Raw genomic sequence first — 23549 nt, forward strand, 5'->3', positions numbered from 1 at the left:
GTAGTTGGCTTCGACGTCAGAAGTCATGCTTGCATTGGGGGCTGCCATAGCCCCGCCATTGTGTATAGGTATCGTAGCTGGAACAGACAGTGGTCTGATCAGATTAGCGAAAGAGAATACAAAGAGGAAGCAGGCGCTGGCGGTTTCGGTTTGGCTCGCATTTGCCTGCCTACCGCAACTGCCAGTGCATTCTATCTCGCCTCTTCCGCAGTAACAGCAAACATGACTCTATTCTCGAGCATGGTGTGTCAAGTCTTGTGCAGATTGCGGGGTGGTTGATTAGCTTCGTGTCATGGTGTGCTCACCTTCTCCGTGGTTGAGTTGGGTCAGTACAAGTAGGCACCAGCCACATCTACCCCGCCTCGTGGCGCTCTTGCCTGGTCGTGCCCCACCATGGCGGATCGGCAAGCGCAGCCTGACAGCCGTCCAGCCTAGCAAACAACAACCACTTTGTTGCCTGTCCAAACATCAGTCGTCTCTGCCTTTTGCACAACCACTCGCACCTCACCTCGCCCAACTTCACGGAAGCCCACACGCGTGACGACGAACGCTCGCTGAAGCTGTAGCAAGCGAAGAGCAGCCAGGATGCAGATCAAGTACGTTGCTGGACAGCACACAAGCACGAGGAAGCTAGACGTGGACATGTGCTATTGCGACCCAGGCTGACAAAGAGCGACAGAGTACGAACCCTCACCGGAAAGGAGATCGAGCTCGACATCGAACCAGACTACAAGGTACGCTCCGCCCACACCCACACCCACCTCGAATACACGCATCAATTCCCACCCGTGGATACCTGACAAAAACACACACGATCGTACATGAAGATCCAGGAGAGCTCACGCTGACAAATACAAGGTCTCAAGGATAAAGGAGCGTGTCGAAGAGAAGGAGGGCATTCCGCCAGCACAGCAGCGCCTGATTTACGGAGGAAAGCAGATGTATGTCGCCTACCCTACCTTCAGACTCGTCTTTAAGGACACATGTAAATAGGGACAATGCTAATTTCCGCTCGCAGGGCCGACGACAAAACCGCACAGGACTACCAGCTCGAAGGCGGTGCCACTTTACATTTGGTACTCGCGCTCCGCGGCGGCTTCTAGCTTTCCCTTGCAGTATGGAAGGACAACGTTGAAGGGAATGAGGTTGGAGGGGTGCTAGGAAGGTGTGATTCTCTCCTAAATTTGAGGCACGAGGAACGGCTCATCTATACGAGCTAGGAGCAGCCAGCAGTCAGTAGTCTGGTAAACACATTATTGGCAGCTTGGCCTGTTTGGAACAAAATGTGTTGCGCTGTCTTGTTTTGCATTGCATGGCTAAGCTGATATATTTGGATAGGGCTGATCCTGTGTCGTAGCTACCTAACTCGTCACCGCTCGCTAAGAATCATTCGGCGCTTGTTACATTCTTCTAAAAAGTAAGGCGCATCTAGCCGTACACTACGTGCAATACAGCAAGCTGTTTTAGCCCTCCTAAAGCTTACGGGGGAAAGTATCTTCTTGAATTGCATAATTGAGTATGAACCGTGCAGTGCTTGAAAACAAGACAAAGTACATTGTTCCAGCCTTACTATTACCATTAGATTGGCATCAAGTAAACCCCATCCCCAACATCCAATCCCTCCCGACATCCATTCATCTCATTCAGTCTCTAATATATCCCTCCATCCATCCCCTCTTCTACCCATCCCCTCACTATCTCCATCTCTTCACAATCATCCTCACCCTTCCCCTTCCTGCCCCTCAACCTTCACAAATCTGCCCAACTGATCCCGTCTAATCCCCAACCCCATCAGATTCCCTATCCTCCTCCTCCTACCTCTAACACGCCTTCGCCAAAGGAGCCAGACTAACCCCACACAAGCGCAGACTAACGCGATGATGCCGATGATCAAAGCGACGAAGAGGGCCCAGCGGGCTGAGAGGTGTTTTGTGTGGTACGTGTAGTGGTGGTTGTGTGCTGTGGCGTTTAGTGGGGGGTTTGGGTCTGCGAGTTCGGTGCTGGATATATATGAGGAAGGCGGGAGAGGAGTAGTTAATCCATCGATTCGGCGGAGGAGGGACGCATTGGTGCGGAGGAGAGGTAGAAGAAGTAAGGGGAGTAGCATAGTAGTAGAGAGGAGAGATAGCCGTGGGAGCATGCTAATCGATTGAACTTTCAGGTATGCTGTTTTGTACACGTACTACCCCGAATTTAGTAGGATTGGTGCAGACGTTTATGCAAGTATGGTTTTAGAAACAGATTAAGAGTCCAAGTACACAATCCCTCATGATGACTGATGGACTCGAGTACAACTCCGCTTCAAGGAACGGGAGGGGTTTGCATCACTGCGTTTGGGTTGTTGCTTGCTGGAACGACACACGACAGAATCGGGCGCGCACAACGGTATGTCTACTCCAGCTGAAAGGTATATAGCGTTGGCGGTCTTGACTATCTGCGGTACTTCGTCCTCAAGTCACGATTGGCTGGTGGTGCTAGTTGAAGCGCCCCATTTTCGTGGTGCATCACTGGATCGGATCTGCAGCGGTCTGGCCCAGATCTGCAGAATGCGTCACTGTTGACTACGATGCGACAGTGGGACTGTGGCAGTTGTTGGTTTCCTTGAGATCCGCCATGAGTATTCAACTAAATTCAAATTACACCTCATTTCTTCTTCGAACCTCTCCCGCCTCTTGCACTTTTCTTCTTGCCCTTTGCAATATCCGCACCACGCCGTCCGCCCGCTATCATTACCCTTACTTTAGACACGGGGACAACGCCCACCACCTCGGTTTCTTTCCATGCCCGTATCAGCTCAACCTCTCTGGGCCAAATCCTCTCCACGTCTTGACTGCTTTGATCTGTCGCTTTTGTATCCTTGCCCGCGTGGTCCCAGATGGCGAGTACTTCTTTGACGGCTTTCCCGCGCTTGGTGGATCCGGGCTGAATTTTAGCTTTGTATTTATACGCGCTGAGAGCGGACCAAGGTGCACAGATAGGTATTGCGGTAAGGAGGTCATCGCCTGGTAGAGGCCTGCCGGTAAATGCATCTAGGTTTTGGAGATTAACCTTGAGGGCCTCATCGCCTTCATCGTCGTCTTCTTGGGCGGCATTCTCGAGAGCGGCACGTCGCGCTTCCTCAGCTGCCTTGCCTGCGGCTTGAGCGCGAAGGTGCTGATCGCGGCGGCGCTGTTTGTCTGCCTGTGCTTGTTCCTCCTTTTGGCGCTTTTCTTGGGCTGCGACTTCGGCGGCCTGTTGACCGGACTTGGAGCCCAGGAGACGCATGGCTAGCGCGCGATCTTCCTCATCTTGAGCCGCATACTTGGAGGCTAGCTTTTTTGCCTTTCCGCGCTTGCCGCGAGGTAGAGGACCATTTGTCGCTTTCGAAGCTTGCGTGGTTACTGTTCCTGCAGCTTTTACAGCTGCTACAGCGTCTTCATCGGCGGAGGCGCTCTCTTCTCCAGTTGCATCTTTGGCCCTGGATGCTGACTCGAGCGAGGGTGAAGTTGATCCGGGGAGTTGTCCTTTCTTCAGTAGTCGACGTTCTTTCGCTGACAGGTGGCGGCGGCTCAGGGCCCCTTGGCTCTGTTCGGTGTCTGCCACTGAACCTGCATCCTGTACATCATCGTTTTGGGTTACTCCGCTCTTACCTCCAGACATAACAAACTCCGAGTCTTCGTTTGCAGGATAGTTATCGTCTTCAGCGTCAGAGTCTTCCTGCGTGTCTGTATTTCTCGATTGAAGGGGGTTGCTTCTGGGAGCTGCAGCTTCTGACTCGGCATCGCTTTCATCTGTGTGATTCATTTTCGCATCCGGGAAATCCTCGTCTGAGTCCGAGTCGATCTTCGCATCTGGGAAATCATCCTCATCATCGCTATTCTGAGATTTGGCAGCCTCTACGACCGCCACTTCATCAGTCGGCTCGGGCGCCATATCTGCAGCAGAAACTGCGGTTTCTTGGATGCGATGCTTGTGGTGATTGGCCTTACTTTGCTCGCTGATCTCGAACATAACTGCAAGGCCAACAACCAATTGAGCGGGCGGCAAGAACTCCTTCCTTCCCTTGATGTTGAACATGCCAGCGGGAAGAAACTCGCCAGTCTGGCCCGTCTTGCTGACCTGGTCACTGCGTACCCACCATGCTGACATGACAGCCTTTGAGTCCCATGCTTCAGAAGTGCAGACGGAGAAATGGCCCGCTTGTGATAACGTTGATGGCGGTATTGGGGCATCTGGAGTGTTGGGCTTGTTCTTGATGATCATGGGGGCGGCTCCTTTCAGGTCGGCGTGCACATAAACATCTCCTTTTCGAAGGTATCTTCGATAGATAATCTCGTTTTGTTGAGCGTCTTTGCCACCGAGGACAAGATGTCCATCTGACGAGACGAAGTAGATATACTTCTCGAACCACTGCTGTTTTCGTACGGGTCGTAACACGTCCTTCTCTTGCTTTAGTCCTTTCTTGAGACCTTCCGTTACCTTCTTCTCATGACTCTTTAGTGCTTTAGTTGATGCCTGAAGGGTACGCTCTTCCTTGTTAGCGGCTGTCTTCTTTTCATCAAAGTATTCCGTCGAGTTGGCCCAGGCAGAAAGTCCAAGGTCAATGTCAATCGCTAGCTGTGGTTGAGCAGCCACCTTGACAGGGGCAGCCTTCTTCTTAGGGCTTTCGTCTTCGTCTGAAGAGTCTTCACTGACTGAGCTCGTCTCATTGCCCTCATCATCCTCCTCTTGTCCTTGATCCCAGTTCGTCTCGTCGAGTAGTAACGTGATGGTGTTCTCATGTAGCTTCAGCGGCAATCGGATCAGCTGCGCAACTGCATTTCCTTGACCTTGCTCCCGCTCGATCAAACGCGCGATGTCGACCCAGTCCATACCTTGTCTGATTAGCCCATTGACAGCCTCGGTGGCTTCGGTAACACGATGCACGTTTGCGAGGATCGTTTCTGCCTTTCGGAAGTTCAACGCTTGGACTTGTTGCAGCCCACCAATCCGGTCTTCATGCTCCTTACGTGCCTTCTCCAGCTTCTTTTTGGCTTGTTGTTCGCGTTCTGTCAGTCTGGATTCCAGCTTCTGTCCCTCAATAGAAGAGAAGAATTCATCCACAGCCTTGTTGAATCCATCAAACTCCAGGAACGTGTAGTCTGAGCCCTCAAATTGCTGTGGCCGGAAGGGATGAAAGTCGTCGTAAAGAACTTTAGACTTGTCAGAAGCGTCTGCATCTGCTTTTGGTGCAGATGGGTTAGGCTTCGCTAGGATATAGCCTTTGATCTGGTCCGGCTTTGTGATGTCGTCTGTGATCTTTCTAGCATCTCGCAGGACCACCACTAGCCTGTCGAGTAGCTCATTGTCAGCAAGCACCTGCTCCGGCTTCTGTGTGGAGTCGAAGTTTGCGGCATGTAGAGCATGATCGACCAGTAACGGAGGACATTCTGTGATAGAGACGGCGAGCGCCTTCCTTAATGCATCTTTGCCTGCCTTCTTTGCCTTCTTCGCTGTTGCGGCTGGCTGCTCTTGCTGCCTGTCGACGGCTTTCTGGAGAGCTTGACGAACCCGCTCTTTGGTGAGTTCAGGCGCGCCACCGTAGTTCTGACGTAGCGAGAGATTATACTGTAGCCCAACCCTGAGCTTTTCGTGTTCCTCGCCCTCGTCTACGTTGCGCAGCAAACCTAGTACGTTCAATTCAGCATCGGTCAGGACAATGTTGCCGCCAGCGTAGAACTCCAAGTATAGTCTGTATAGGCCATCGGAGAATTGGAGCTCGAGTATGCGATCGGTGCCGATTTGGGAGACGGAGGTTACTCTGCGCGTCTTCAAGTATTTGCGCAATTTGGCGACGAAGGTCGACGGTGCAGCGGCGGTAGTGCGTGCATACTCGGTAAGGTGGCAGCGGAAGCCAGAGTCAATGAGCAACTGCTCGCGGTGGTCGGGCTTGTGGAACTTGATGAGAAAGATTCTCTGCGTGAGTGTAAGCGTGATACGTGTTTAAAGCCGGGTGGCCCGATGCATACAGAAGAAAGGTCGTAGACGTTGGTAACGCGAAGCGAGCTAAGTTTTGCGGAGAGCTCATGCGCTATAACCTGTCCTGGTTAGCTTTGTGCCATTGGAGGCATGCATGGTTCCTGCGCACCTTGACGTCTAGGCTGGAGAAGCGCTGCTTCATGGTGAGGTGAGGGTGTCGTGTGCAGAGTCTGTGGTGGGGTCGTGGTGGGATGCCATGACGATGCGGGAGCGCGGGAAATGCGGCGCCCATCCATTATTGCAAGGGTCATAGAACATGCTCCCTCAACTCAAGGCTTAGCAACAGTGCTTTCACATAATATTTCACCAGCATTCACAGCGGCACTGGGTTGGAGTCTGTGCAGTCGAAAAATGTCTTCAACCATAGCCATCCTCGTCCCAAATCTATCATGCGTGCACGGAGGGTATGCCAACTGCTGCCCGTTTTGCCCAGAAAATATAAACTCCAACAACGCCGTACCCGCTGATGCAAACGCCATTATAGGCCTTGCCGTATCCTCTCTGCTAGCTGCCTCTTTCCAAACTCCCACGCGTTCAAGAAGCCCTGCTCGGAGAGGTCGAGATTCTTCATCGACGTCATATCCTGTGCGGGTGGCTTGCTGACACGCGATGCGACAATGACGGGGTCCGTTTCGAGGATGATTCCGTCGTCTACGAGCTCATCGACGGCGAGCGACTGCTGCTGTCAGTACACGAACCATGCCCAGGTATCCTAGTGCTAGACAAGGCACTTACCACAAGATCGTAGTTCTCGATGACGGTGCGCTTGTCGACAGAGTTCCTGCAATTCGTCAGATACAGCAATGTCTTCCCTGAAGACTTGCTTACTTCAGGAGGATGTTGAGTGAGTCCCTTAGAGCAAGGACGACGCTGTGATGAGTGTTAGCCTTGATGCCATGGCGTCCGGGTCAAGCCATGGCCGTACCTGTACAACAGAACCTCGTTCTCTTCCGCGCTTCCAACCACGTAGAGCATCACGTCCGACTCCATCTTGAAGACGATGACCTTGTGGTCGTACAATATAATGTCGCTTGTCTGCTTGGCCGTTTTCTCTGCGTTGCGAGTCAGAACAAGGACGAAACGCTGTCTCTGCACATGTTACCAACCCAGCAGTCCCTTCTCGAACGCCTTCTGGTCCTTCACTGTCTTGTACGCAATCTGGCCGGGGTAATCCGTGTGTTGACCCGCGGGCGGGTGCGGGTTCTGGTAGTACTTGGTGAGGATGCGGGACCCATCGTCGATTGCGAGGACGAGGATGGCCTGGATGCTGAAGAGAGAGAGGGGGCGCGACATGTTGGGCGGCGCGTGTATACGATGGCGTCGACTTCAATGGCGCTCTTCAATGGGCCGTGGTGAGCTCTCGTGGGGTTTTGATAGGTGTTCTCCTCCGGCGGAGAAGCGTCCAATCACGGAGGTGTCTGGTCTTGGCAGAGTTCGAAAAGTGAGCCGACGGCGCATTGTGCACGATTAATAACTCTTCTAGAACAGCGATAATTCTCTGTTATCTTGTCTTGTTGTCTAGAAATGCACAGGCTGTCGCGGACACGGCTTGCCTCTCTAGTCTGTCCCTCGGCACCGTTTCTTGCCCCTCGCCTTGTTCGCGCTGCTGTACCCGTCGTCGTCACATCGTTCCCAGCAACAGGCCTTGCAAGCGCACACTATGCAACCAAAGCGAAAGGCACAGGCAGCTCGCAAAAGCCCCCTCGGATAGGCAAACGTTTCAAGAAGCCGAGATTGGTAGCGGAAGATGGAGCTGAGAAACAGATGGCGGCTTCGGTCGCACAGTTTCGCCAGGCATGCGAGAAACGAAATGTGCAACACTTGATGGACCTGTATCCGACGCTCGCTGGAGCAGGAGTCTTGGATAGCTACGACACGCGCCGTATTACCCAAGCGCTACACGCCCGCATCCGCAACACCTACGCTGACAGCAAGCGATCCGACTTGTTCTCCTTCGTACAGCGCATCGCGACCGACATCCGCAGCGGAGCCCTCCCGCCCCACCCCTACGCCTTCGTCCACCTGTTTGGCATCTATAAAGACTGCAAGCGCTTCCAGGAAGGTCACGAGCTCTGGCAATGGCTTGTCGAGCAAGACGAGCGCTACGTGTCGCAGGCTGCCTACGGCGCTGCTATTGAGCTCATGGCATACGGACGCCTTATGAGCTTGCCGGACCTCGAGAATCTCTATACCGAAGGTCTGAAACGCTTTCCAGGCACCTTTGCCGAGTATCATCTCTCGCCTGATGCCATCGTACCCGATCGCACTCAGCCAACTGCCATTGCCGGCATACCAACCCTTCTTCTACAAGGCATCCTCACAGCACGCATTCTGGCGCGCGACTGGAAGAAGGCATACCTGGCCCTGGACACAGCCCTTCGTCTGTACCCTGCGCAGACCCCTCCACGTTATTTCGCGCTTTTCATGACCGAGAGGCCCTTGTCAGAAGCGTATACCGCTTGTCTATTAGCATGTCGCGCTGGCGTGAGTCTAACGCCATACCTTCTCACAGCCCTCATCACCAAGATGCGTGCTGCTATAGGAGCGTCTCCATCCATGGCTGATCGCATGATGCTTGTCCGTGCTACAGCGAACGCTATTTACGCATACATGCAGGCAGGAGGGCAACTAGAAAGCATACACGTCGGTGCCTTCATTCACGCTCTCGAGAACGTGCTACCTGAGAAGGCTGCGGGCCTAGACTATGAGGCAGGAGCGGCAGAGCTGCGCAATACTATTGTTGTCGCAGCACATGAGATCATATCAAGGTTGATACAAGCCGGCATGCCACCTCAACTTCATCTGTTTGAGGCGCTAATCTCACTATCTGGCAAACTGCGCGTTCCGGGACTACTTACTACCACCCTGCAGGATTGTAGAACCGCTGGCATAGAACTCGGTCCAATAGGAACTAGGAGCGCCATCACCTCTGCTGGCTTGGTAGGGAACACAGACCTTATCGAGCAACTTTGGGAACGAGTCGTCACAGCTGCCGAGGCGGAGAGCGCACAAATCCCATTTGAGGACTGGATCACTTTCACTAAAGCGTGTAGAAGAGCTGGTCATACGGATTATTTCCGAGGGCAGCTGCTGAAGCTACCGCACGCCATCACTGCTAGTATCGAGAAACATCTCATTCAACAAATAGATCAGGAAGAGCATAAGCCGTCGGGCCCTGAGTCGTTCGAGTACATGATCCTAGAGGACCTTACGAGAGAGATCGAGGCGCTCAAGACTCAAATGAAGAACGTTGAGGCTGTTGTAATGTCTGGACAGGCGCTTGATCTCGCCAAGTCACCGTTCTACATGCATATCGACCCAGAACAACGCCCTATGGGCTCAATTCCCGATCTGCGAGCCGTTTACGATGAAATGACTACAGATCCGCATCAGCCGCCGCCTCCACCATCTGCAGACGGGTCACCAGCCAAGGCCGCTTTAAGCCCAACGGGCATTCCGCTAGATGAGCTACGCTTTCAGAACTGGATTACTGTTCTGGAAATGATGGACGATGCTGAAGCATATGAATCGGACCTGCAATTCGCGCTAAATACAGCGATACAGGCGGGGAAGCCATTGAAGGGTACCCCAGAAGTTCTACGCCTACGCAAGGAGAATAATTCATCTCCCCGTTCGCTAGGAGGACTCCGACTTAGGATCAAAAGTCTTCGAGCCGCAAGCGCCGAGGATGTACCAATCTACCGAAAAGTGGGCTCAGAAGTGAACGACGACAAATTCAAACCCATGGCTTATCTAGCCAACCAGGACAAGTGGATCACAAAGAAAACCCACAAACACCCAACGAGCAAGCAGCCGGACTTTACGCATCCTGAACGTTCTGTGGAGCCAGAACAAGAGGGCGCACCTAAAATATCTTACTACGTCGGTCTTCAGTCGACTCACAACGCTCCGGCCCCCACACGTCCTAAACCCGGAGTCCTCGGCATTATACGGAAAATGACCCCCAACAAAGACTATGCGGAACTGCCTTCGTCAAAACCGACCGGCGAAGGTGATGCTGCTGCTTCATAGATATACCCGGTTGAGTCGCAGGCTTTACATGTACAACAATCTTGTATACCACTTTATAATGATGTACAACACCAAAAGTAGAAGGCATAATGGCATTGGCGTAGGTAGCGTGTAAATCACATAGTGAGTATGCACAGAATCGTGCATTACATTGCATTGCTTCGCATTTCAAGCGAAAAAAATCTACTTTTAGCATATCATCTATGTTCTCTTCCCTCATCTAACAGTTAAGGTGGCACAATAGTGCAGGCAGGCTGGAGCGCTTCGCCTACAGATCTATGGGAAAATACTTCCAAGCGAACACGGCCGGGGAAACCTGGGACAGATGATGGCGGACAGTGCTGCTCGAGAATGGACCCATTCTACCTGGCGTCTTCCGCCGGCAGTGAAACTATAAAAAGTATACCCGTGGATGCACCTGCAGCTTTAAGACTGATATCAAGGTTCATGGTACTCCGCGTCAAGAACAGCACCGAGGTGAGTGCGAATGTTCCCAGATGGGAAACATGCCCGTAATGTCGTTACAGCTCATGTTTCGTACCTATGTACTGACAAGGCAACGAGACAGGCTTTCGAAAATGCGCTGGGCTCAAAAGCACGGTTATATGTGCGTGTGTCTTCAAGGGAAGGTTCCTGCTGGAAGTGTCGCGTGTCCCCCTGTTTCGTACCAGTACATCCGCCGCTCCTATAACCCCTACAGTCTCAGCAATACACCGTGTATGTGCCTGTGTGCTCGCGTGCGTTTATCGCCGCTTATTTTACCGCAGGATGTAGACGAGGATTGTTGGAAAAGCTAATGCACCCCGGATCTGCGACGTGCTTGCGTGGATGCAATCCGCATGGTTGGAAACGATGCCAGGAACAGGAGAGGGTTCACGACGCACGCTGCCAGCCTTGTCTTATTTGAATCGGCCAGCTCGAAGAAGAGGCCCTAGACTAGATGTCGAACCACACAGACGTGCTCGCAACCTTCGAAAAATCGCTGAAGTTGGTGGCAACCGGGCGCGAAAGGCTATCAAAACAGCCCCAAACTTTGGTTAAACTTAAACAAACCCAACCGGAGATGCTTTTCCCACGTGTGATCTGATCATTACCCGGCTCCGTGGATAAATATGCACATCCCTGACTGATCCTCAGGCTTCCCCAGACATTCTCCCTCCGTGCCTAGAATGGTATACTTATGCAACCGCCCTGCTATACTAGTGATAAAAGGCCACGGTCATACGGTTACGAATGAGTCTTACTTGTACGTGGCAGTGTGCAAGGAGTTTGTGAGGAGGACGGGGGCGTTTCACACCGCAAGTCTGACGTCTCACCGTTTAGACTGCCGCAGCGGGAGCGGAGCGCGCCGTTGCGGCTGCGTTGAGTGGAAGGTGGACCGATGCTGTGTGACGATGAGCGTCAGACCCTTCTAGAAAGCATGGGGACCGGAGTCGGGCGATCTGTCGTAGCCAGAAAGTCGCCTCCATGTGTGCAGAGTGCGTGTCAGTGGCGTTGGGCACATGTGCATGCCCATGTAGATCAACACACGAACATGGTCTCGAGCAAATCTCCTGTTTGAGCAAGTTGGATGAAAATTCTGGCTACCAGATACTGCGTAGTAGTCTAAATGAAAAAGCAAATCCTAAATCCCCCCGATCCATCAGGTCGATGGTGTAATAAAAAGTTCTACCGTGTCTATCCTATGCCCAAATCATGTGTAACAAATCGTGGCTGTCGAGAAGTGAAAAAAACAAATCGACGGGGAATCAGATAGGAGATAAAAAGGAATGGCAGCGGTCAACGCTCGCGCGGATACAAATGAAATCCCATATCCATGTACAGCCCTATGCTCCATTCCATGTTTGAAGCTCATAGTCGAAAAGGTGAAATTGCAAGCCAGCCGACCCGCTCGCTAAAATGCATATAATCAAAGCAGTAGTACATGAATCGAACATCTTCCCGCTCCTCTTCGAGAAAAGAAGGTGAGGACGGGTGGCTCAGTTTGATTGACTACCACTGGGTGATCGTTGCTCTGCTGGTGTCGATGGGAAAGAGAAATCAACTGGCGATGGCGGTGGTGCTGGTGTCTCGTTGACATCTGACGAGCGAGAGGCCAGGCTGGAAGATGCTTTCAGGGCAGCACTGACATCGTGACCGAGGGTCGAGTTGGTGAGAATGGAGAGGCGCTGGCGAGGGTTGAAGGCCGAGGCAGCTGGAGCAGGCATTTTTGCGGTTGAAGGTGTGGTAGTTGAAATCTTGATGAGACTTGGTGGTGATGTGGGTTGAGTGGGAAGTGGGACGCTAAGGTAAGGTACAGTGATGAGAAGTACAGCCGATCGCAGTTTGATAGAAGCGTGGGTTGAAATCTGGAGTGAGTCCGGGGGCGGCGACTAAATACTGAATGACGGGAGATTGACACGGGCCGTATGCAGGAATGCGTGGTGAGATGTCAAGTTCAGAAAGGCAGCCTCGGAGGAGGGCGCACAAGATATTATGAGTTGTCTCGGGCTCGGACAGCCAACTTGTTCGTTGTCAAAACAGGAATGGCTGATTTATCTTCCGAGGCACTAGTGGTCTTGGGAAAGGGTGATGTAATATGCAAGTAGAAAAGAGCCTGGCGAAAAGGTGAGTCAGATTTAATATCAAGGATGGTGGTGATGCGAGGAGTTGCGAATGCGCTGGCATCTGCCGGGCTGGGACCAACAACTGGCGGAGCCCCGGATTGGCGTGCGTACAATTTCAGAAAGGGCTGCATTTGAGGCTTACTTACGATTGCTAGGTCACTGCCAACGAGGGAGGTCGGATGCACGAGGTTGCCGTAGATGGTGCGGTCTGCGAATTAACCGTCGAGTTGCAAGCGAGAGTCGGACCGTGGATGCTTCGGGAAGAGCGAGACTGACGCAGGCTTTATGAGTAGCTTTATGAATAGGTGCAACAAGGGTTGATTAAGGCGAAGCCTGGGTAAGGGGTGAGAATAATCGTGAGCGAAGAGATGGGTTGCTTTTTGTGCTATGGGGGTGACGATGTCGCGACCAAGGGGGATGTCTCTCTTATAGAAAAGGGAATCGCAACAGACTACCGGATCCTGACTCGCATCAACTAGCCGAAAGGGATAGACGCTTTGGGCGGAAAAAAATAAGTATCTCAGCGATTAAATGCGCCGGAGGGGCCACGGGGAAGCGGACGGTTGCGGAGGCTCCTTGCTTCCCTCCTGGAGCAAAGTCCACCCCACGCCCAACCCTCCCAGGATGCCAGAGCCAACAGCGTCCAGGGTTAGTCCTGTCATCATCGTCGACAAGTCTGAGATGCTCTTGATACGATGAGGGAAAGCGAGCCTGCATGCGACAAACACGGCATGCCAGGCGTACAAGCGAGTCTGTCCGTCTGCGGCCTCATACGCATTCCTCTATCAGGGCCCTGCTGATGAGAGGAGAGGAGATGAGAGGATACCTACCGCAGGCGGGAAGAAAGAAGCAAACCAATACTTGTAGCCAGCCGCTGCTTCTGCGCGACGTGGGAGCCAGCCCGCAAGCAAGGCCAGATGGACATGTCATTATCTGACCGCTCCTCGAGATGCACCCATCCCACGCGAGGCTTGCCGCAGCCAGGATGGGGTAGTGGAGCACCGGGTTACATTCCCCGGATACCAGCTGGCCGGGATTCGTCCACCAAAACGAGGTGGCGCCTGGAACTGTCTGGAAGTATCAATCTGCATTGATCAGCGACAGCATGCATCAGACATCCAACTTCGAATCCTTGCTTAGTGACACAACTCGCAAACGAACAATGTGAAGCTCGCACCGAGTCATGTATTTGATGCCCCTTGGGGGATCCCAAGCTGCTTGGTAGCTAGGCGGTCGTTGCGCAACATCCATCCGGCCGAGATCTTCCTGCAATAAGGCTTCGAGAAGGGCGCATTGGAAGGACGCTCGAGCCGGCTCCTGTCTTGGGGCAACGAGTCCACACTATGTCGTACGCGTCGTCGTCCACTTGCCGCTTTCGCCTTCCCTTCGTTCCGCCTGCCGCTCCGTGACAACCAACGGATCCGGTAAATATGCGGCAAAACAGTGACATCTCAGACCTTCAACCGCCCTGCGTTGGGTACTGGCTTAGTACAGTATTGCTGTTGTGCTCGCCAATCCAATAGTCGGGCACTGGTCGCCAAAAAGCCTCACATAGCAGCCTTATGCTGGTCGCAACGAAAACCCATGATACCACGTCGTCTTGCAGCCTCACACGGCTCCGCAGCCCACTGCCTGTCAACCAGAACCCTAGCCATGGGTGGGTGGCTGCCTCTGGGTAAGATATCACGGTGCAACACTCCCCCGACGCCGCCTCGGTTCTTCTTGTCGTGTCATGGCTTGGAGCCAAGAACGCCTTGCCTGCCATCGTGTCATTTCGTGGCTGGAAAGCGATGGAATCAGACATCCGCACCGTCGCTGTCATTATTACCCATTGACGGGAATACAAGACGTTCTTAGGTGGCGCTCCACACACCCTAGATGGGCTTCACCGCCTGCTCTGGGGAAATTGATCCTCCCCTTGCGTTAGGGCTGTCGGGAGAAACATCCCCGCAATCTTGTGGGACGTCGCATAACCATAGCGCAGAGCAAACATCGTACAAGCGAACAAAGATCCCGAATATCGTTGCAAAGGATACGCGTCGCGCCTAGCGGCAAGAGGCCCCATAGGTGAGCTCTATTATCCGTCCTGCATTACGGCTTCGTGTCTCCTTGGTTGAACGCAGCATCCCTACTTTTTGCGAATCCTCCTATCGGTGCTTGCGATATCGGGTTCTAGATCTACTTATAATGATGAGGTAACTTCGAAGCGGTAGTCGATGTTAGGGAGAGAGTTCAAAGGGGCCATAGAGGGACCTTTGCAGAGGGCTTGTCCGCGCCGTTCCGCATGCCGTACCATGTCACAGTCGCATCTCCTTCCAAGGCCGCCTACCATCCAAAGGATGAAGGATTAGAAGCGTCGTCAGCTAAATAAGGAGTCCAATGGGCAAGGATATTCAACGGTCTCATTACGTTTTCGAGATGGAAGCGATACGACCCGAAGCCGGTGCGAACCTTATAAGTGTCCTAAAGAATCAGGATTTCCCGGGGCGGAAGAGGAACCGGAAGCTCCTTTAAGCTTTGTCTGTTTCACCACTGCACTTATTGTCCTCATCTAGCCATATGGGGATCCTTGCCTCGCAATGGTTGGGTTGTCTTGTTCACATACTCGCGCCCTATATGGGTCGCGACTCAGTACCTTGCACACTTTCCTATAATATGTTGTAAGAAGATCGACAACAACAGGGGAATGCGCATCGAAATGCTTTCCTTGCCCTCTTCAACGGTGGAAGAAAATGCCGCAAGATCATAGGAGAGCACCAATGGGAGCTTGTCATCATGTCTAACATTGAAGTACTCCAGGATTCATAGTTCTAGCCCTCGTCAATGTTCAGGATCCAATGGGCTATCTTTTCCCATGTCGGCCAGACTTTTAAGATCATGATTCAAGGACACTGAATCAAGGAAAATAGGGAGCAGAGGAATGCTGCTCTTCTGAGTGTGGACCTACTTCTACCTGCGAAACAATGACTCAATATGAACAGGTTCTTCTTCAACACTTATGGTTACTCACATCGAAGAGATAGATGCCTTTGAGCATGGAAATCATCGCACGCCCTTCTCGTTATCACGGATTTCACCAAGCCTAACTAACTGCCTCTCCTACTCTGGAAGATTGGGCTACTTTACTAATTTCGCATGGGACTCTTGGACAAAAATAAACACAAATTGCGCCCTGGTTATGTATGGCCAAATTGCAAAGGCTAGACTTGAGGGCGCTTCTTGCACAGTGTTCTCTGGAATGTCATCATAGACGCGTATATAGAGTTTCTTTGACGATATATAGAACTGGACGACGGGCGGTGGCATGTTTCAGCATGCTTGAAGTCCGCTCTTCTACATTAGTCGTCAGAAACGGTTGCCACATAACTACCACGACTGTACTACTTCCCGTTATTTCTTCATTCTCGTTCCACTTGAAACGTACAGTAGATTCATTTGCGGGCGGTGTCAGGGCTAGCAAAGACTACAAGGCCTCCAATTAGTCACAAACAATCCAAGTAGTACGGATTCTACCATGTCCATCAAGGAGATGCATCGAGAAGAGCTAGAAACAGTGGGTATATTTGTTGCAACGTGCCATACACGGCAGTGCTCTAAGTCTATCTACTAGTCACCGTCATGCTCTATCCATGTATGTTCCATCACGCCGAACGTCCGTCGCATGCTGTACCATTTGTCAAAGTAAGAGAATTATGCCATTCTGGAGGCTAGAGAAATGCCGAGGTCGTACCACTCCTCATAGAGTCGCGGATTTTATCGGCTCACTAGGAAGATCTTCCACCACAGCTTCCGAGTCATCGTTGCCCTTGGTCGAGATGCTGTCCTGCTCCTTTGACGGCGTATCTTCCCCAGCAGGAGTGTCAGGCTGTGATGTGTTGAAATGAACCTTCCTATCCGCGGTTTGTGATATTCTTCGTAGTTCAGTGACGAAGGACTCGCCCCACCAAGCGCTATATTATGTTAACTTGAACTCGATTCTTACTGGGGTGGGGAAAGCTTACCTGGTGTACTTGCGGACGTATTTGGACAGCTTCTGGTAGTTCAGTGTCCTCTGCTCATCTCCCATGGTGACGGCATCGTGGATGGCGTCGGCCAGCTCTTCTGTGTTCCAGGGGTTGACGATCAGACTGCCGTTCAGACTCTGTGCAGCACCGGTGAACTCAGACAGGATCATGACACCATGTCGCTTCTCCTGAGTGGCAATGTACTCGTAAGACACCAAGTTCATACCGTCGCGAGTTGAAGAGACGAGGCAGACATCTGAAACCGAGTACAGCGCGATAAGCTCGTCGAAGGAAACAGACTTGTGCATGAAGTGAATTGGCATGAACTCGATGGTGCCGAACTTGCCGTTGATGCGGCCAACAAGCTCGTTGACAACCGCACGTAGGTTCTGGTACTCTTCGACGTCTTGTCGGGACGGGACGGCGACTTGAACGAGCACGACCTTGCCGATCCATTCAGGGTGTTCGGTAAGGAAGACCTCGAGTGCGTGCAGTTTCTGCGGCACACCCTTGATGTAGTCGAGGCGATCGACACCAACGATAAGCTTGACGCCCTGAAACTTCTTCTCTAGCGCTGCTATGCGTTCTTGTACCTTTGGCTTCTCGAGGCCTTCGTCAAACTTCTCGGGGTCAATACCAATGGGGAAGGCGCCGACTGTGACAACCTTGCCGTGAAACTCGACACCATTAGGCGTTGTCGCAAGTCCCCTAAGCAGTATTAGCAAATGTACGCTGCTTCCACCTGATGAGTACCTACAATATACGCGAGCAACTACTAAGGAAGTGACGCGCATAATCGTAAGTGTGAAAGCCGATTAAGTCGCAGTGAAGCACGCCGAGCAGGATCTCGTTTCGGACGGGGAGAATGCGATAAATTTCTGAGCTTGGGAAGGGCGTATGCAGGAAGAAGCCAATCTTGACATTCTTCTTCGTGTTGCCAATTTCCTCACGAAGCATAGCGGGCATGAGCATGAGGTGGTAGTCGTGCACCCACACCATGTCGTTGTCCTGCACGTCTTTCGCGACTGCCTTTGCGAAGAGGCGGTTGGCATCGCTGTATCCCTCCCAGGCCGATTCGTCGAAGGTGATCTCACCGGGGTGGTAGTGGAAAAGCGGCCACATGATGGCGTCTGCAAATTAGCCTGTAAACTCATAGGGTGTCACTCTTGGGCTGGGAATGTCTCACTTGAGAAGCCGTTGTAGTGTCGGTCTGCTAGCTCATCGTCGAGCATGATGGGCACGGCGTTGTATTCCTTCTTAAGCTGATCTTTAAGGTCTGACACCTCATTTTCTGGTACCTCGAGACCTGGCCAGCCGTACCACTGGAAAGTGGTGGTTTTGGAGAGTCCACTCAAGCCACTGACCAATCCTCCCGAAGACATGGACATTTCGTATTTACCCTCATCTGAGCGCTTGATGGTGATGGGCAGTCGATTCGAGACGAGCAGAAGACGGCCTTCGGACGTCTGGCGCCTTACGAGTTTTGTTGGCGCGTCCACCATGACTGCGCTATATACAGGGTCGTAGATCGTGTGGAAAACGGGCGTTGGTGGTAGTCAGCTCGCGGTGTTGCTAGGATCGAGGATTTGTCCACGGTGTAGTTGCGGGGGTACGTTGAGCAGCCAGCGAAGCGCAACTTCAGAAGAGCGAACAGGTGGCGGTACTGGTAAAGTTTTCTAGTCGCGGAGACACGGAGCAAGGTATAGTACTTGCAGCGTTCCAGATGTCGGGTGACGAAAGAATGATATTATTAGGCGTGGGAATCCGCCGAGGGCAGAAGTGGGTTCTCGCAGAATCTGGGACTCGACCGACAGTACTGTAGTAAGGATGGCACAACCGCAAGGCAGAGCTGCAGTAAAGGGAGGGCCAAGATTAGGTCAGAATAAGCCTAGGAGAAGACTGAGAGAGCTCAGGATTGGCGGCGTGCACGTTGGGGTGGGGAATATCGAGGTGAAGGCAGGGCAAGTTGTGGTGCAAACTTGCGAAATACTGTGACGTCGGTCGCTGCGGGGAGCAACCACAGACCGCGGCGCCAATTGAACCGTGTAAGAGCCATAGCCATTGATTTGCTCGACAGCTGCAGTCAGGTTTGCGTCTCGAAAGCAGCCTGAGGCCCACTTCAAAGTCACTTTGGCGTCTCGGCCTTGGTCTCTACAAACAACCGTGGACCTTGTCTCTGCCACCAGGGCTCACCTGACGGAAGGGGAAGCACTGGAGCGCCGCGGAGTCACGTGCACGCTAGCTGGGTCCTAGCCGTCGAGCTATCCTATTGCGCGCCGGTCGCGTACGCTGATCGCGGTCAAGACGACTCCACGCAACATGTCTGCCTCGGACGGAGAGCTGCCCTCAGAGGCGACTATATCAAACAAACTTCGCGACGTCGTCATCGCCTTACACACGGCTGGGAACACAGACGACTTGACCGTCAAACGCGTGCGAGCGCGCGCTGAGAAGGAGCTTGGCCTAGGCGAGGGATTCTTCAAGACAAACTCGAGCTGGAAGCAGAAGAGCCAGGACGAAATTCGCGAGGCTGTGGTGAGTATGCATCGTTCAATGGCGCATCACACTCCTAACATGTTGCACAGGAAAAGTACTGTGGCGATGAGCCTACACCAAACCCAACCCCAAAGAAAGCTACTGCGAAGCCGAAACCGAAACCCGCCGAAAAGAAGGCCAAGGCAGCAACTGAGAGCGCTCGAGGCGTGAAGCGGAAGGCTACTGCCCCGGCCAAGAAATCTAAGAAGCGAAGAAAGACGTCGTCAGAGGAAGAGTCCGAAGCTGACCTGTCGGAACCATCTGCTGAGATATCTGATGCGGACAGCGACCTACCGAAGAAGCCATTACGAAGAGGAAAGAAGGTCGTGGCCGAAGACTCAGACGACGAGGAAGAGGCACCCAAGCCCACAGCTGTAGCAAAGGCGAAGGCGACCTTGGACGATGATGAGAGCGACGATGAGCCAGCAGCGCCAGTCGAGAAGCCCGAGACAACCCCACCGCCAAATACAAGGCACGACGTATCAGACAGCGAAATGTCTGAGCTCATCGACGAGTCACCTGTGAAAAAGCCACGAGGGAAAAAGGAGCCTGCGTCCAAGACGAAGAAGGAAAAGGCACCAGCACAACCAAAGGCCGCGCCCGCAAAGGCAAAAGCCGCCGAGAGCCCAGACGAAGCAGAAATCAAACGACTACAAAGCTGGCTGGTAAAATGCGGTATTCGCAAAGTCTGGTCAAGAGATCCCGAACTCTCCAAATGCGACACGGCCAAGGAGAAGATCAAGCTTCTCAAGATTATGCTGAAGGATGCGGGCATGGATGGCAAGTACTCGAATGAGAAGGCTGCCAGTATCAAAGAGAAGCGAGAATTCGCAAAGGATCTAGCTGCTATCCAAGAGGGTGAACAGGCGTGGGGCAAGGCCGAGGTTACTACCACTGGACGCCCGAGCCGTAGAGCAGCAGCAGCTAGGCCGGTGCCGCAGCAGCAGATTGTGCTCAGTGATGATGAGGCTGAGGAAAATGGCAGTAAAGATGATCAGGAGTCGAGCGATGATGATGACGACGATGCTGTCGAGGGCGACTCCGAAGACGACGACGACGATGAAAAGGACGATGACAGTGGAGATGACGACTCTGATTAAGCACCTTTGGCCATATCTTCAGCTATCCCCATGTCAGTTACATGGACATCATTCGGATAATTTGGCCATGTGGCGCAAGCTCAGTATTTCAAGTCATCATTTAAGCGCATGCACAGGGACTATGTTTCTTCTCATTTCTTAGATGACGGGCTTACCGATGGTGACGGTGGTCTCGGCTTTCTTCTTGCACAAGCACATGGCTTGCGGTGTCCATATTCGCACCACTTGCATTCTTGCCTTTGATACCCGGAAAAGCAATTGATTTGTTTCCTCGACCGTAGTATCTCCACTGTGTGGTTTCGCACTCAAAAACTGCCTTCCGTTTGGTTTTGACACCCCATTCAAGCTTACGTCTGCCAATTCCATGTATCTCGTACTAGTTCACGGTGCTCTTCAACCTCCAACCACAGCGGTACACCCACTTGGACTACTTACGTCCTTGTTGTCATTAAACAGCGGGGGTAGTAGTACTACACCCCCTCTCCCGGTGTTCTCTTCCAGCTGGTCCTGCAATCCCTCAAACTCTTCTAGCAACTCCTGCTCGTCATGGCACTTGGTCGTATGATCGAAATCGATCAAGACTGCCTCCCCGTCGCCCTCTTTTATGAGGAAGTTGTGCTTGTTGGTATCTCCATGCTTCAGATGCAATGCATGCACCTTCTTCAAGGCGCGTTGACACAGGTCTAGATCTCCGACGTCCGCTGTACGTCCTGGAATATTCTCGATAAGAAACCCAATCACCCGTCTTGCCTCGGTGACGTGCCCTAGGAATCGTGGCCCAACACCGTGGTCATGGATCCAGTTGTAAGCCGTGGTCTCGGCCTCCAACATGAAGGTCTGCCATGGGAACTCGGCGAACTTGTAGACAACGGGCTCTGCAAAGAGCGGGCAAGTGACGAGGCGGACATTTTGCCGCATCCGGGAGAGCCATGTAAGTTGAAGATGGTCCACTTGAGTATCATGCCATACGTTCTTGACGCCGGGGAAATCGCGCCGGATAGTGGTAGCGAAGACGGCGTTTCCGGTTGACGGGTCCTTGACGACATGACCCTCGTTCCAGTCGCCAGGTGGGAAGATCGGCAAGGAGGACTTGAGAGCTGGTGCGAAAGAGATGTCTTCAGCAGGGATGACGCCCGGTTCGATGGTGATGTACTTGATGTCTTTCCCGCCGACGAGAAAGCGGTACTCGCTCACGTCATCCGGGTCGGCCAGGCAAGCCTGAAGCTGAATATCAACAGGCGCGAGGTGCAGTTTACCGCTAGTCATCTTCTCTATAGGCAAAAGATGTAATCACCCCGGTTGAGCTATCGCTAGTTGTAGTAAAAGGTCAAGTTGGTACTTCAAAGAAGCGCGCTAAGATTTAGCTCACACGCGCCTGAAGCCTACCTTTGGTGCAAACGCGCGTTTACACGTGAGAGACCAACAGAAATAGTGAAAGCAAGGTCTGGCAACCTTGATAACCTTACCCATTTCGGCAATCAGCAATGTCAGCACTTGCGCTGTCCAACTCCGTATTACTGCATGCATCCCAGGCTGTCATCCATAGTCTCACTGCACTCTCGTTACGCATACACCTCCCGACCTGCTGGCTAGTTTGGACACAGCGTAACTCGGACTATGAACGCACCGGGCTCCGCAAAGCGTTTTGCGATCAATACCGCAGGAGAGCACAGAATTGAGAGTAGGAAAGAGATGGTGTAGTTGCAGCATCTAGGTGAGCTCTCACGCGCATCATGCGTTTGGAAGGATGGTATTAGAAACATAGTTCGCAGGCTAGAGATTCAAAATTTGTGGTCCTAGAGTTTCTGCCAAGCGTACCCGAGTCCGCGACAGGTTTCAAGCATTGACTTTCTACACCTGATTTGAAACACATACAAGACCCCCGATGTCGCAGTACGTAGTGCGATTCGTGGGATACATGGGCTCAAGCAGGGTTCGCACTGATGAATGTGAGACGGTTGAATTGGGTATCGTAGTTTTCCTTTGCCATTCCATCCTCTCTTTCCATTGTGACACAAGTCATACCAGCAAAACGCCTGTAAATGCTACCCGTCATCACCTAGATTCCCGAACGCCTCCTATGCAATGCAAGCGCAACGCTACTGTTCTTCCATGTCGGCGTCAAACTCCTTTGGTTCCCGCGGCTCCTGTGCTTCGTGGTACTGGGTAGCGTCGTCGATGTAGCTCAAGATGGCACCAAGACTATCCTCGTCCTGTACGTCGAGTTTGAGGAAGGAGACCATGCTGAATCCATCAATGAGCTCCGCAACCGCCTTGTTCAGCTTGTGGAATGCCGAGCCACTCATCAGGCTTTCCTTGGTAGCTGGGTCTCTGTAATTTTTGCTGTCTTCCTCGTCGGATGGCTTGCGCGATGGGTCGTCGTCTATGAGGTCGGCATCGACGTCGACGAAGCGCTGGAGGTCGCGCCTGGCTACTTGGCCCTTGACCAGATCCATCTTGCTCAGTATGTTGATGTGCGGCATTTCCAGCATCATCATGGCGCTCATGGCAGACAGGGTGCCGGAGAAGAACTTGGGTCGGTCGATGACGAAGGTGGCCTCGAGGAGATAGGCAGCGCACATGCGTATGTTGAGGGAGCCCTGCATGAGGACCTTGACCAGGTTGGGCAGGACGGGTACGTGTGTATACAGCTCAATCTGGCCCGGCATGTCAAAGACAATCAGATAGTCCTCGGTGACGTCTTCGAGCGGGTCGGTGAGGAAGTCGAGGTTCTCCATGAGGAACTCGAAGCAGTAGATGAGGCCGCCATTGGGGCCGAGGCTCATTTCCTCCATGACATCCTCGAGGGAGATGAGGTCCTTGATGTCGAGGTCGGGCTCGAAGGCGAATTCCTCGGCGGCGGGGTCGAGGTTCACGTAGAAGCATGGGCGCTTGCTGTTCTGGAGGTGCTGGATGAGGGCGGTGCAGAAGGTGGACTTGCCAGCGCCGGCGGGGCCCTAGCAGTATTTACTTAGTATCTCAGCGCGTGAAGTGTATACCTAGGCAGTAAGGGCCATACATACCATGACCAGGGTGCCATATTTACTCATGGTCGTGAAGCTCTGCTGGTGGTGGGATGGGGCGCGTCATGCATGCACATTCAACATTCACCACTTTTCTGCCACCAGGGGCGGTCGGGCCAATGTGGGGAGGGCGGTGAAACAATGGCGTGCTAGTGCGGGCGTCGGAGAGCGGCATTAGCTTTGCGCGCTTTAGGGGCCTTAGGTCCGCCCCTCGTGCACGTTTTTTTCGGCAATTTGACCAGCGGACGCCAG

At 52.8% G+C, this 23549-nt stretch overlaps 9 protein-coding genes across 9 annotated transcripts; 3 read left to right on the forward strand and 6 right to left on the reverse strand.

Moving 5' to 3' along the window:
• Positions 1 to 437: 437 nt before the first annotated feature.
• On the forward strand, positions 438 to 1165 carry K460DRAFT_371460 (neural precursor cell expressed). The gene is made up of 4 exons (XM_040934356.1): positions 438 to 596; positions 680 to 734; positions 859 to 941; positions 1019 to 1165. The coding sequence occupies exons 1-4, from the start codon at positions 586 to 588 to the stop codon at positions 1101 to 1103; spliced, it is 234 nt and encodes a 77-aa protein (XP_040782816.1). The 5' UTR covers positions 438 to 585; the 3' UTR covers positions 1104 to 1165.
• A 1478-nt stretch (positions 1166 to 2643) lies between these two features.
• Positions 2644 to 6139, reverse strand: K460DRAFT_296178 (uncharacterized protein; the record flags this gene model as incomplete). The annotated part of the gene is made up of 3 exons (XM_040929618.1): positions 2644 to 5934; positions 5988 to 6056; positions 6107 to 6139. 3 exons carry the CDS (start codon positions 6137 to 6139, stop codon positions 2644 to 2646), a joined length of 3393 nt encoding a protein of 1130 aa, XP_040782817.1.
• An 86-nt stretch (positions 6140 to 6225) lies between these two features.
• Positions 6226 to 7361, reverse strand: K460DRAFT_389842 (snare-like protein). Its single transcript, XM_040935754.1, has 5 exons — positions 7104 to 7361; positions 6923 to 7049; positions 6826 to 6867; positions 6733 to 6778; positions 6226 to 6673 (listed from the first exon to the last, which is right to left on the reverse strand). Exons 1-5 carry the CDS (start codon positions 7288 to 7290, stop codon positions 6476 to 6478), a joined length of 600 nt encoding a protein of 199 aa, XP_040782818.1. The 5' UTR covers positions 7291 to 7361; the 3' UTR covers positions 6226 to 6475.
• Positions 7362 to 7482: 121 nt separating this feature from the next.
• Positions 7483 to 10211, forward strand: K460DRAFT_371464 (uncharacterized protein). Its single transcript, XM_040934357.1, has one exon. The coding sequence runs from the start codon at positions 7522 to 7524 to the stop codon at positions 10027 to 10029; it is 2508 nt and encodes an 835-aa protein (XP_040782819.1). The 5' UTR covers positions 7483 to 7521; the 3' UTR covers positions 10030 to 10211.
• A 1137-nt stretch (positions 10212 to 11348) lies between these two features.
• On the reverse strand, positions 11349 to 12236 carry K460DRAFT_410857 (uncharacterized protein; the record flags this gene model as incomplete). The annotated part of the gene is made up of 2 exons (XM_040937424.1): positions 11349 to 11413; positions 12026 to 12236. The coding sequence occupies 2 exons, from the start codon at positions 12234 to 12236 to the stop codon at positions 11349 to 11351; spliced, it is 276 nt and encodes a 91-aa protein (XP_040782820.1).
• Positions 12237 to 16371: 4135 nt separating this feature from the next.
• On the reverse strand, positions 16372 to 18141 carry K460DRAFT_296076 (glycosyltransferase family 20 protein; the record flags this gene model as incomplete). The annotated part of the gene is made up of 4 exons (XM_040929606.1): positions 16372 to 16585; positions 16637 to 17347; positions 17397 to 17769; positions 17826 to 18141. The coding sequence occupies 4 exons, from the start codon at positions 18139 to 18141 to the stop codon at positions 16372 to 16374; spliced, it is 1614 nt and encodes a 537-aa protein (XP_040782821.1).
• An 817-nt stretch (positions 18142 to 18958) lies between these two features.
• K460DRAFT_297114 (uncharacterized protein) lies at positions 18959 to 20274 on the forward strand (the record flags this gene model as incomplete). Its single annotated transcript, XM_040929681.1, has 2 exons — positions 18959 to 19174; positions 19225 to 20274. 2 exons carry the CDS (start codon positions 18959 to 18961, stop codon positions 20272 to 20274), a joined length of 1266 nt encoding a protein of 421 aa, XP_040782822.1.
• Positions 20275 to 20667: 393 nt separating this feature from the next.
• Positions 20668 to 21540, reverse strand: K460DRAFT_381109 (alpha-galactosidase a precursor; the record flags this gene model as incomplete). Its single annotated transcript, XM_040935322.1, has 2 exons — positions 20668 to 20712; positions 20746 to 21540. The coding sequence occupies 2 exons, from the start codon at positions 21538 to 21540 to the stop codon at positions 20668 to 20670; spliced, it is 840 nt and encodes a 279-aa protein (XP_040782823.1).
• A 448-nt stretch (positions 21541 to 21988) lies between these two features.
• On the reverse strand, positions 21989 to 23411 carry K460DRAFT_348512 (uncharacterized protein). The gene is made up of 2 exons (XM_040931387.1): positions 23298 to 23411; positions 21989 to 23231 (listed from the first exon to the last, which is right to left on the reverse strand). Exons 1-2 carry the CDS (start codon positions 23322 to 23324, stop codon positions 22374 to 22376), a joined length of 885 nt encoding a protein of 294 aa, XP_040782824.1. The 5' UTR covers positions 23325 to 23411; the 3' UTR covers positions 21989 to 22373.
• Between the last annotated feature and the right edge of the window lie 138 nt (positions 23412 to 23549).

The sequence above is a fragment of the Cucurbitaria berberidis genome (genome assembly GCF_010015615.1).
Source record: "Cucurbitaria berberidis CBS 394.84 unplaced genomic scaffold K460scaffold_7, whole genome shotgun sequence".
Classification (NCBI taxonomy): Eukaryota; Fungi; Ascomycota; class Dothideomycetes; order Pleosporales; family Cucurbitariaceae; genus Cucurbitaria; species Cucurbitaria berberidis.